The following is a 13,161-nucleotide window of genomic DNA, read 5'->3' as shown; positions in this document are numbered from 1 at the left end:
GAAGCTTTGCAATTCAAGTACCAAGGGAAACCAGGTGAAAAGGGAGTAAAAGTTTCCAAAGGGCAAGAGTAGCACCTGCAGAGGCCAAAGCCGAGAGCGCAAATGGCTTATTCAAGGAACCATAAGTGGTTCTGTAAGCCTGGAAAACAGAACGTATATAATAAGTGAGTCTTGAGTTCAGTGGAGGAGAGAAGCAAAGGGCCTTGCATACTATGCCAAGGGAACTGAATTTGTCTTGAATGATATCACACCGTGACCAGACCTGCACATTGGAAAAGTCAGTCTGATGGAGTGACTAGAGTCAAAATAGATGTCTGATGCAACCATGCAAAACTAGAAGCAGGGACACGATCTGGAAAGCTCTGCAGAAAGTGATGGGAAGTGAAGTCTAAGTGGAAATAGACCTCGAGTTGGGCAGTAGACTTTCAAAGATGTGAAAGAAAATCACCACATGTATTAACTGGTTGGATGGTAACAGGGAGGTGATTAAGAGGACATTCAGTTTTCTGGTTTGAACAAGTGGGTGGATCCTGATGCCATTAACTGAGACGGTGAATCAGAAGGAGGATGTGGCTTGGGAGGGTGTGTGTGTGGTATAAGGTGGACAAGGGTAGGGGTAAAAAGTTCAGTTTCAGATGGGTTGAGTCAAAGGGTAAATGATCAAAAGGTGAGGAAGTGAAGAACAGGCATGTAGACTGCTTGTCCCAAAAATGTACCTGTGGAGAAAAGGGCTTGTGCAGTTGTATACATGTTTCTGCAGGTTCAGTTCAGTTCAGTCGCTCTATCATGCCCAGCTCTTTGCGACCCCATGGACTGCAGCACAGTAGACTTCCCTGTCCATCACCAACTCCCGGAGCTTACTCAAATTCATGTCCATCAAGTCAGTGATGCCATCCTACCATCTCATCCTCTGTCGTCCCCTTCTCCTCCTGCCTTCAGTCTTCCCCAGCAGCAGGGTCTTTTCCAGTGAGTCAGTTCTTCGCATCAGGTGGCCAAAGTATTGGAGTTTCAGCTTTAGCATCAGTCCTTCCAATGAATATTCAGGACTGATTTCCTTTAGGATGGACTGGTTGGATCTCCTTGGAGTCCAAGGGACTCTCAAGAGTCTTCTCCACAGTTGAAAAGCATCAATTCTTTGGTGCTCAGCTTTCTTTATGGCCCCACTTTCAGATGCATACATGACTACAGGAAAAACCACAGCTTAGACTAGACGGACTTTGTTGGCAAAGTAATGTCTCTGCTTTTTAATATACTGTCTAGGTTGGTCACAGCTTTTCTTCTAAAGAGCAAGCGTCTTTTTATTTCATGGCTGCAGTCACCATCTGCAGTGATTTTGGAGCCCAAGAAAAGTTGGTCACTGTTTCCATTGTTTTCCCATCTATCTGCCAGGAAGTGATGGGACTAGATGCCATGATCTTAGTTTTCTGAATGCTGAGTTTTAAGCCAGCTTTTTCACTCCCCTCTTTTACTTTCATCAAGAGGCTCTTTAGTTCCTCTTTGCTTTCCACCATAAGGGTGGTGTCATCTGCGTATCTGAGGTTCAGGGGAAGACTTCTAGGTCTTTTGTGTATGGTGGTCTCCTGTTCCCTGAGCAGCTGGAAGTGATGTGATTTTGTGAAAGTCGGCGGGGGGCAGGAGGGGATGATCAATAAACATGAGGAGGAGAGTGGCAAGGTTTAGAATATCATATGAGTGAGAAGCTGACTGTGGACACCAGGAAACATGGTTAGGGACTATAAATGTGGAGGGCAACCAATCTACCTGCCTGTGAGATTACCTCCGGCTGTTCCCAGGAACCAGGGTGTCAGCCAGGTTTTCTGGAGGCTGAGTGGGAGAGGGCTGGACACTTCCTCTTTTCAAGCCCCCCTGTGTATTTGAGTGTGCTGAAATGCCAAGGGAGGGTTACAAAATCAGAGTATGTTTCAAATCCTTATACTTTGCAAATTAATAACTGACAATCATTACTACACAATAAAATTGTGCTCTTCATTCCATAATTACAGAATTTACTTAAAATATTAATTCATAATGCATTACAGATGGTGTCATATGGTAAAAGGACAAAGTTTAAGTTTCTAGTGAATGCTTTCTTGTAATTGCATAGGTATATCTGGGATGACAGGATTACTTCATTTGGACAAACCGTCACATGTTTTGATTTCCTCAGGGTTTACACCTACTAGTGGGATTGCTGGGTCATATGGTGGCATTAGTCCTAGTTTCTTTTTAAGGAATCTCCATACTGTCTTCCATATTGGCTGTATCAATTTACATCTCACCAAACTGTGCAATAGGGTTCTCTTTTCTCCACACCCTCTCCAGCATTTACTGTTTGTAGAATTTTTCATGATGGCCACTCTGACTGCTGTAACTGTCCCAGGTTTCATTTGAGGCTTTTAATGAATGTGGAGCCCAGGCCCCCTGTCAGCCTCAGGTATTAGAATGGAAAAGACAGATGACTGGATTAATCCAGTTTAATAGATCCAGCTTATCGAAATACAATAAACTTGAGGACACAGATGATAACGGAGGCTGAAGCAAGGAGTTACAATTTCTAACCTGAATTGGGAAAGAAGTGAAAACAGGAGTGATAGGTTGGTAGAAAAGACAGAGGTTAATAGTAAATGAGGTATGAATCATTAAGGGAATAGTATAATACAGCTTGATTTCACAATTAGAGTATTTCTGGATGATGGTGGAGTGTGGACATAGGTGCAGATCGCTAAAGTGAAGTGGAGAAGACAGTCCCTTGTAGCTGAGAGGGCAAGTCATTGCAAGACTAGTGTTCTCAGAGAGTGATCTACACGGATGTGGAAAGTGATCCGGGATACCATGGGTCTGTGTATGAAGAAGGCAACTCCCTGTCTCAAAGAGCCTTGGGTTAATTACTGCTCTAAAAGTGGAGCTAGAGAGGAACATAGGGGACGAAGGACTGAATTCATGTTATCTTTATCCCTTGCTGACCTGTGACTGAAATTTATAGATGAGGAATAGTCAATTACAAAATCTTGGTTGATGTTACTGAGGTGCTTACAGAACATAACATCACTCCAGACAGCCTTTAAATCCACTTATCAAAGTAATTTTGTTCTCAACTGAACGGCAGGTGAAACAATACTGAACAAAGCAACCTCGGCCTTATCCTAAGCCCTTTAATTACAGTATTCATAGTAATAAATACTCTAGTGAAGGGACAACTTGCATTACAATCCTAGGTTTTCAATCACTTTCGTTCTTAAAAAGGTTTTTTTTTTTTAGTTGAAAAACTTAATGCATAGTTTGTGCGCAAAGGCTTTGTTTGTGTGGATTGATTATCAGATGTGAGAGGAAGGGGCTGCCGGCAGTGTCCCCAAGGAGCGCTGTAGCAAAGGAGAGGCCGTGAGAAGTAGTCTGTGAACACAGGACGATGAGAGCTGACATTTATGCAGATCTCACGACATGCCAATAACTGGGCTAAGTATTAATACTTACTTTATGTCCACTGACTCCTTGTCTCAACATATGCAGTAGGTGTCATTACCTGACCCCAACATTAAAGAAATTAAAGACTAGGAAATAAGTCAACTTGTCCAATGTCACAGAGATAGTAAATGGTGGATCTGGGATCTAAATTCAAATATCTGTAACTCCAGAACTTATAAATTTGTGGTTAAATGCACTTGACATTTGGGATGTGCATTGCAAGTCACTCAGTTGTGTCTGACTCTTTTCGACTCTATGGATTGTAGCCTCCAAGCTCCTCTGTCCATGGATTTTCCAGGAAAGAATAGTGGAGTGGGTTGCCATGCCTTCCTCCAGATCTTCCCGACCCAGAAATTGAACCCATGTCTATTATGCCTCCTGCATTGCAGGTGGGTTCTATACCATTAACACCCCCTGGGAGGCTTCATTTGGGGATGGGGTGGGGATAAATATAAAAGCAGGCATGGGCATCATGGAGGCAGATCTCATTCTTCACATGAAAGTGGAATCCAGAGCAGTTGATTAGAAACTTGCCTTAAAATCTTGAGGGCCTGAGGCCTCTTTCCCTGGCCCACCCTTCCACACCAAGTGGTACAGCTCCCTCTGAACTGTGGTGTTGGAGAAGACTCTTGAGAAGACTCCTTGGACTGCAAGGAGATCCAATCAGTCAATCCTAAAGGAAATCCGGTCTGAACATTCACTGGAAGGACTGATGTTGAAGCTGAAACTCCAATACTTTGGCCATCTGAGGCGCAGAACTGACTCACTGGAAAAGATCTCGATGCTGGGGAAGACTGAAGGCAGAAGGGGACCACAGAGGATGAGATGATTGGATGGTATCACCGACTCAATGGACATGAGTTTGAGTAAACTCCGGGAGTTGGTGAAGGACAGGGAAGCCTGGCACGCTGCAGTCCACGGGGTCTAAAAGAGTTGGACACGATTGAGCGACTGAACTGAACTGACTGGTCTGGCTGGAGGAAGAGGTGGTGTTTTGTTTTTTTTTTCTTTTGCTCAGGGGACCTTTTCTAGTTTAATCCTATTTGCACATGTGTTTCACTAGCATTGCAGACACAATCATTAAAACAGGAAGCTAGTTTTTCTTTATAATGAACTAGTGGATTTAAAATCAGACTGATGTTGCATAACCCCGTGAATTAACGAAAAATAATGGATTGCTTGAATGGGATATCTCAGTAAAGCAGCTTTTTAAAAAATCACACTGTATGAAATAAGAAACAAATTTTGGAGAATTCCCTGGCACTCCAGTGGACTCCCTGCTTCCACTGCTGGAGGCACAAGTTCGCAAGCAGCGTGGTCAAACAAAAAACCTTAACACATTTTCATGGCTTTTGAGTGATTTCAAGTGGACTTGCATGTATGACACCGCCACAAAGAGAACCAGGTGCAAGGTGTGAGTTCCTCACCCATTTACTTCTTATTCGGTCAACTATCACAAAGTGAAAGTTAAGGTCCCAGGCACAGGGGTAACAAAGAAAGATAGGCTCCCATCCCGTCAAGGATAAGACAGGTACACAGGGCAATACTTGAAACTTGAAGCGTGGGCTTCCCCGTTGAAGTTTTCACGAGTATGTGGCAAATCTGAGTACTAAAAAAATGTTTTCACTTTAAACAAAAGCAATTTTTTGGTTATTTAGTAAATTAGACTGAGTCACAGATTTAGTCTTTAAGCTTCACATCACAAAACTGGTTTATGTCTTTCAAGTGGATTTTGCATGTTTAAGAAGTGAAAAGTATCAAGTTCATGTGTGTTTTTTTTTGTTTTTGTTTTTTAATGGATCCTTATTAAGTCAATGTGTGTTACGGGTACCATTTTAGGTCCACCCTCTCCGTGAGCCCACAGGAGCACTCCCGTCGGTGCGGTCGGGCTGACGCGGGGCGGGCGTCCGTGGACTCCGCCGTCCCCGCCAGACTCCTTTCTGCCTTAGCTGTCCGGCATCGAGGGGCGAGGGGCGCCGCCGCTCCCGAGGGCTAGGGGGAGGCGGCCAGGCCGGGCGGGCGGCCGGACCCCTGCGCCCAGGACGGCCGCGCTCCCGGCGGCGCCCGGGCTCCGACCTGGACCCGCCGAGCGCGCGTCGTCGGGCCGGCGGCTCCCCGGTCGCGGGGCGCTAGGCACGCTCGCAGCCGCGGCCGCGGCTCGGCGAGGCCCCGCGGAGGCCGGGCAGGCGGGCACGCGGGCGGGCGGGGCGGCGGCGGCCGGAGTCCGCAGGAATGCGGCGCCCTCGCCGGGGAAAGTTTCCCTGAGCATCTGGCGCGGGCGGGCGCGCAGAGGAAGGAAGCGCCGCGAGGAGGCGGGGCCGCGGCCGCTCGGGCGGGCGCGTCTCCCAACTTTAGTTTTGGCGTCCGAGGCGAGTTTGCGTCTCAGTCGGGAGCGGCCGCCGCCGGGGAGGAGAAAGGGAGGAAGGAAGGAACAAGGAGAGGAAACCGGGCGAGGGGGAGGGGAGCGGCGCGGGCCGTGCGGCCGCAGCCCGAGCCGAGGGAGCGAGCGCGGGCGCCGCGGGCCCCGGTCTCCGGCGGCCCCTCCCGACGCGCCGCAGGCCCGCGGAGCCGGGCGCGGGGCGGGGGCTGCGGGGCCGCGGCGCAGCCCCCGGCCCTGAGCGCGAGGCCAGCGCCGCGCCCGCTGCTTCCCCCGCCGCGGCCCGTCGAGCCGGGCCGTCCGGGCGGAGCCCGTGCCCGCCGGGTGAGGCAGGAGCCATGGATCCCGGGCAGCCCCCGCCGCAGCCAGCCCCCCAGGGCCAGGGGCCGCCGCCCGCACAGGGCCCCCAGGGCCAGGGCCCGCCGTCCGCGCCTGGGCAGCCCGCGCCCCCGGGGCCCCCGGCGGCTCCGCAGGCCCCCCCCGCCGGCCACCAGATCGTGCATGTCCGGGGGGACTCGGAGACCGACCTGGAGGCGCTCTTCAACGCCGTCATGAACCCCAAGACGGCCAACGTGCCGCAGACCGTGCCCATGAGGCTCCGGAAGCTGCCCGACTCCTTCTTCAAGCCTCCCGAGCCCAAATCCCACTCCCGACAGGTAACCGCGCCGCCCGTTTCCCCGTTTCCCCGCCGGGTGGGCCCCCGGCGGGGGCGCTCGGCGGGTGCGGGCTCCGGGGGCGCCGGCGGGGCGGGGATGGGCGCGCGCAGGGGCGGGCCGGCCGGGGCGCCGCGCTCCTCCGGAGTCCGAGGCCGAGATTTGTCCCCCCCGCCCCCGGGAGTCCGTCTCGGCGGCTGCAGCCCCTGGGGGCGCGCTTCGCCTGCTCCCTTCGTTCCTCCCCCGCGGGCTCCCGGCGGAGTCGAGGGGAAAGTAGGGGCGGGCGAGGCGGCCGGGCCGCAGGGGGCTCGCACAATACGCGCGCGCCCCGCACCTCCGCTCCCGCCGCCGGGCCGCGAGCGGGGGCGGCCCTGGCTTCCGCGGGCGGAGTCGCGCCCCGAGCCCCCTCTCCTCCTGGGTCTCCCGGGCCCCCTAGTCTCCCCGGGAGGCACGGAGTCGTGCCCTCGTTGGCCAGCGTGGAGCAGAGCCGGGGCTCGAACTGGCCCGGGCGATCCCGGGCTCTTTGTCCCCCTCCCCCTCCCGGGAGCACTTCTCCTCCTCGCGGCCCCGGCGCTCGCCGAGCACAGGATCCAGACTTTCCTGGAAGTTGTTTATGGAGTTGGGCGCTCTCACCCCGGCCCTTCCCCCTTGCGCTCTGCAACTCGCGCAGGCTCACTCTCCCCGAAACGCAGTGGGCTCACGTGCTGGCTTCCCCACGGCAGACAATTATTTACAGTCCGCTGAAATGCTTTTAAATGGGCCACATCTGCACGGCGCGCGGGCTCTGGGCTGGGTTGCACCGCGCCTGGGGTTTAACACAAGTCTTTGATAACGCTCCGCAGGTTGACTCACAGGCCGAGTCCTGCCTAGTTCAGCTGTGATTAGAAGTTAATGTTTGGGAAGCGATGACTAATTCGAGGCTCGCCATTGCTCTTTAATTCTTACTGAGGATATGAACATGGCTGTCCCACATATACAGCGTTCGATTATTTTGTCAACGTGATGCAGCGTTGAAGTGCAACTGTATATTATGAAAGTGTTAACATTCCGATCGGTCCCAGAAGATTTGTTCATGGGAGACTTTTCTTTCTGTCCTTCCTTTTTAAAAAAGAACTTGCTTCAGGCTAAACTTCAGCATAGGAACTTTGCCCAAAAGTTAATTGGTTTTCCAAATAACTGTGATGAAGTTAGTCCACTCGGCTGTAACTTGAGCGGAAAGAACACTTATCGCCCCCACTCCCATCGCCCCTCCTATTTGGAGGCCTGTGATAAGTTCTCCTCCTTCAGACCAAGGGGTTTGGGAACTCAGAAAAACTCACTTACGCTGCTGACAAAAACCTGGGTTAAGGGAGAGGAAGGAAAAACAATTTAGCTGCTTGCCCTAAATATTTCAGTTTGCAAGAAGTAGACTTAGGTGCGCTTCTCTCTTACCCCTGGAAATGAGTTTCCGAACTCATGGGTAAAAATGTGTGTTGGCATTGCACCCCACCGTCTGCACAGCTATGCTGCTGGTTAATATGTTTCAAAAGTATAATACCCATATGATATTGAATTCCCCATTTTGTGGCATCTGTAAGCCGAAAAGAATTGCCATTGAAAAGTGTACCTATTCTTCTAGTAAATGATTGCATGAAAGTTTGTATCAGCAGTTTATGGACTCATAATATTCACAATTTACTATAGTTTTATTTGTTTTAATGCGTTTGTTGACCAAGTGTGCATCTGTAAGTTAGACTTTTATTTCTGCTAATGAGTCCTAAATTCCAATTTATTCTGATTGGAAACTCGGAATATATATGATTTAACATCAAGGCATAGATGCCCTTGCTGATTGCTTTCAGTCTCTCTTCTTGGTTATATGAATCTGGGAAATTTAACTTTTTGATAAATCAAACCCTAACTCTAATTAAGGAATTTAAATAACTATATTTGCTTATGAATAGTATGAATGGGGGTTGTAAATACTGTTGTTCACAAATTATTGAATAGTTGAATATAAGTTCATTTATTACCTCATTTTTCCATCGGGGGTGGGGCGGGGAGAGTATTACAAATGAGAAGTCTTGAGGCTCACAGAGTAAGATATTGTCCAGTGTGTCACACTAACCAGGTTGGACTGAAACCCATATCTTTAGGGTCTGACTTCAGCAGTTTTTCTGCTGCTACACAGTTGTAAATATGTAAGTATGTAAATTCTTAAGTTACCATTGTAGTTACATTGCTGACATCTTTATCATCTAGGTACAAATATATAGCAGGGTTTATATTTCATTCATTAGGTGGCTTTTAAAGAATCTTTGGATGTTTCTGGATCTTTTGTAGTTCTTAAAAGTTGTATAAATTTTGATGGTTGCTGTATTGATGACATTTGTCCATGGTGAGAAAATAATGACACCTGTCTTGTGTTTAGGGCTTGGCTTAGAAAAAAACAATTATGTAAAACTTAGTTTTGAAAAAAGGTGGGGAGTACATAGTTATTTGATTCTTTGGGTTTTGTTTATATCTAAAACAGTTCAGAACTTGGAAAAACACCCACACTGCCTTGGCGTTTACCTCGGCTTTTAAAAGTATCCATCTGCAACCTGTATTCCAGTGTGTTAGATGTTGAAATTTACCTTTGGTATTTAGAATTTCATGGCGACCAAATATCTAGAAGAAGTTTGCAAGGACTCTCTTTGAGAACGTATTTTAAGAAGTCTTTGTTTTCACCTTCCCGATAGGCCAGTACGGATGCAGGCACCGCTGGAGCACTGACTCCGCAGCACGTGCGGGCTCACTCGTCCCCCGCGTCGCTGCAGCTGGGAGCTGTGTCTCCAGGGACACTGACCCCCACGGGAGTGGTCTCCGGCCCGGCAGCCGCACCGGCTGCTCAGCACCTTCGACAGTCTTCCTTTGAGATCCCTGACGATGTGCCTCTGCCAGCCGGCTGGGAGATGGCGAAGACATCTTCTGGTCAGAGGTACTTCTTAAAGTAAGTGGAAAAAGGGTGGGGGATCACTTTCTGGCACCAAGATATGATTTATTTTTATATTTTCCTTAATATTTATGTCAAGCTCAGTGATCTCTTCCATAATTTTTTTTTCCCCAGGATAGTACGACCTAAATACCTTCTTTGGGTAATATTTTGAAAGCTTTATGTATTCCTGGCTCATAGCCTCTTACTAAACTTTTTTTGTGGCAGTTAGGATGTTCTCATTTTGAGTTTGTGCCAAACCTGTTAATTAGCCTAGCTCTAAACTGAAAGGATCCCATGAAGAATTTCAAATTGTGAGAATTAGTAGGCTGGCATAGTTTTATGAAGTAGGTATGGCACTACTTACCTTTTTAAACATTTTACTGGTAGAAAAGAAGTGTAAAAATAAGTAGGACTTCCCTGGAAGTCTGATTTTACAGTATTTTAGATGTGAGATGACAGACCCTTTAGCTGCAGTTTGATGCATTTTCTCCCTCAAAAAGCAAAGAGAAATATGCATTTTCATATTTGATATACAGCAGCTCAGTCAAACTTCTTTTGAGCCAGCAGGTCTTCAAAATAGAATCCCTCTTCTCTGGGTAAACAAAAACAAGGCTATTGGGTTGTTTGTTTTTCTCAGCCTTATTTTTTTTGTGTTTAACAAAATGGCAAATTTTCATTGAAGCTGAAAAGATCAAAGTAGAATTTTGTCTCCTCTCACTTTGAAATTATGGATCAGACTTTAATATTTTTATTTGGCTTCTTTGGCATAAGTATATACAGAATGTTTCCTATAAGTAATTATAGACTGAAACTGATATTTTCAAAAAGTTGCTTAATTCTGTTCAGTCATGTTGAGATAATAAAAACAATCCAAGTTTTGATTGACATTTGTCTTTGACAGTCTACTCCCAAGGCAAATGTAACATTTATTCATTAGATCAGATAATACAATAATAATAATACTGTTTTGTTGTATATCTTAATGTTTTATATTGCCTTTCAGGGCAGGTTGTTAACTTTCAGTGTAAGATACAGTTTTGTGACAAGCTTATTTAGGAGAAAAGCAGAGGGAAAAATTTGATCTTGAGAAGTTTCTGCAGTTTTTTGCTCCCCTTTCCTGCAACTTTTTTCTTTTTTAAATCGTTTTCTGGTGTCCCGGTATCCATTTCAGAGGGTCAGGTTTCAACCAGAACAATAAAGAGCCTGAGACTGGAAGGTACACACAAGTCTGGCAAACTCATCTGCATGAGCAAGATCATTTGTTCTGAAGCAGACATCCACAGTAAATGATTGAAAGAGTTGCTCGCTGTGAGGGATGTGTCTTGAAGGGAAAAGGAGTGGAAACAAACCAGGTTGTTAGGAAAAAGAAAGGCTGTACTTTTCTGAAGCTCTCCCTGCTGGGTCGCATGCTGACCTGGGGAGATTTTTAAACAGTTTAATAGCTGGCTTGCCTCTCTTCTTTGGTTGATGTTATAGCTGAAAGTCTGTGATTAAAGAGCAACATTTATGCTCCCCTTTTCATCTTTTGTATCTTGTAATAATTGCTTTGAGGTGACATCTGCCTACATTTTTATGTATGTACATTTAATGATCTTTTTGTTTTGACGTGAAATGTTCTGTATTTTATTTTTTAAAGTTTCCAGTGCTGCTTTCTTTGAGAAAGTGTTTCTCAGAGGTGGATTAACAAAGGATACACACACATACACCCCCCACCCCCAAACACCCCACTCAAGTCAGCCTCTGGCGAAGATAAACCAGCACAAAATGATCTGAAAATTATGCCATTCGGGTAGTGGTTACCATGAAAAAGAAAAACTGGAAAGAAGATAGATTAGTGTGATTGTTTTTCAAGATTTTTGAGAGATTCTCACTGGAAGTAAAATTGAATTTATTCTGTGATAAGAATCATGAAGATTTTTGACTCTGTGGAATATTTGGCTCACATCAAACCTTCAGAAATAAAAAGATGTCCCCTTATGGATGGATCTCGGTCAGTAAAAGCAAAATCATGGGTTAGCTGGTACTCATCAGGAATTACAGAGAGGGCCCCTAAGCACTGACGGTGGAAGTTGGATATAGACTTACAAATGTAGTATCTTCTAAAGGATCTGCTTTATGAGCAGCATGTAAGTTGGAGAAGAGTTATAGAAAGATTAGTTCACATCCAGTTGGTAGCTATTTCCATGATGTCGTGGGGCATGTGAGTTGTCCTAAACAACTTATTTTTGTGTATTGCATAGGAAATGAGTTAGTATCCGCCTTGACTTAGAGTTGAAGGTGATAAATGAAGTTTTTGGAGCCGGGTTGTTAATTGTCAAAGTTCATTTTTACTCTGGGTTTGATATTTTAAAGTCAAGCTCTCTTTGCAATCAGCAGCACTTTCCTCTTGTGTCTAAAGAAGATTCTTATTGCTGGCTAGATGTAGAATGAAGATTTAGAGACTTCACACTCATTTCAACAGTGAAAGCTGGACCTTACTATACCTTTTTTTTTTTAGATACTTGTTGGCACCAATTTTAAGTTACAAAGTATATAATGTGTTGAAATACACACTTGGCATAGAGAAATCTGACCGTAAATGGTCCAAATTTGCAAGATGATATAATTTAAAAGTTAGAAACATTTACTTTGGAAGCAACTGATTGTCGTCTTGTGACATTAGATAAATGACTTTGAAGTTAGTTGGCCCATCCTGTTGTTTCAAGGCAGCATAACTACTGAAGGATTATAGGCAGGCAGCTGTTGGGACTTTTAAAGCCCTGCCTCCATCAGTGAGATTTTCTGGAGAAGATGCGTGCCTTAGGTTGGCAAGTGATAAGGTGGAAGTGTGGTCCTAGCTATTTATCAGTGACACATACTCAGGTTCTAGTATGATTGTGAAGTATTTTAGGTTTAGTCTGCATATTAGGTATAATATTTGTTCTACTGAGTTTACTGTTTAAAATGAATTCCTTCAAAATTATGTATTGAGCTGTAAGAGAATTCTTTTATTGCTTTGAGAATTACTGCTTTCTTCATCTGTCTTACAGTTTTCCTACAGGAAATAGTTCTTCAAGTAGTTGGTCAACAACTTCCTATTTCTTTATAAGCTGCTGAATAACTTCCTGAATTAGAATTCTATATCTCTGGTTACAAGAGTGTTCTTACTTCTCCAATTTGTTTTATTGACTCTGATGCTCTGTAACTGTTATGACATACAAAGAACTTCTTATGTAAAATGTAGCATGTAGGAACTTATAATTTAAGAAGTCTCATCCAGTGATTCTAAAAATGTGTAGATTTTCATTGTTTTAATAATCTTCTAATTTTTAAGAGGTCATTTTGTTTCATTTCTGTTTTTTTATCATTTTCTAAATAACTGGACTCTGTTTTTAAACCTTGAAGATTCAAGGTTTCTTGTGGCTATGATTTTATTAACAAGTATATTGAATATCTTGATTCACAGTTTTTAAAGGTATCTTTTCAGAGATTTTTGATATTTCACAGCATAGAAATTAGCCTATATTCCAGCATTAAATGAAGTTGCCTTCTAGGTGTTATTAATTGCTGTAAGTAATTGGAGTCTTTTTTTTTTTTTTGACCCTTACTTTGTTTTCAAAATGAATGTTCCTCTATCCTAAGTAAAGCTACTTCAAACATGTATTAATTAGGGAGATAATTATCAATTAAATTGTTTCTTATTATAATAATTTGATCTTGCATCTTGTCCCAAA

General features: G+C 45.4%; 1 protein-coding gene across 9 annotated transcripts in view; it reads left to right on the top strand.

Moving 5' to 3' along the window:
- Window positions 1-6,177: 6,177 nt before the first annotated feature.
- YAP1 (Yes1 associated transcriptional regulator) overlaps window positions 6,178-13,161 on the top strand; it is a 141,187-nt gene continuing 134,203 nt past the window's right edge. For 8 of the 9 annotated variants that reach the window (XM_068989299.1, XM_068989296.1, XM_068989298.1 and 5 more), the window contains exons 1-2: window positions 6,178-6,495; window positions 9,213-9,463. In XM_068989299.1, coding sequence (XP_068845400.1) covers window positions 6,178-6,495; window positions 9,213-9,463 — 569 coding nt within the window. The remainder of the gene's footprint in view (window positions 6,496-9,212; window positions 9,464-13,161) is intronic. The other variant, XM_068989300.1, reaches the window with a different exon arrangement.

Source organism: Capricornis sumatraensis, chromosome 16 (genome assembly GCF_032405125.1).
Source record: "Capricornis sumatraensis isolate serow.1 chromosome 16, serow.2, whole genome shotgun sequence".
In the NCBI taxonomy this organism is placed as follows: Eukaryota; Metazoa; Chordata; class Mammalia; order Artiodactyla; family Bovidae; genus Capricornis; species Capricornis sumatraensis.
The sequence above is the reverse complement of the archived record's forward strand: the minus strand, read 5'-3'. Positions and strand labels throughout refer to the sequence as shown.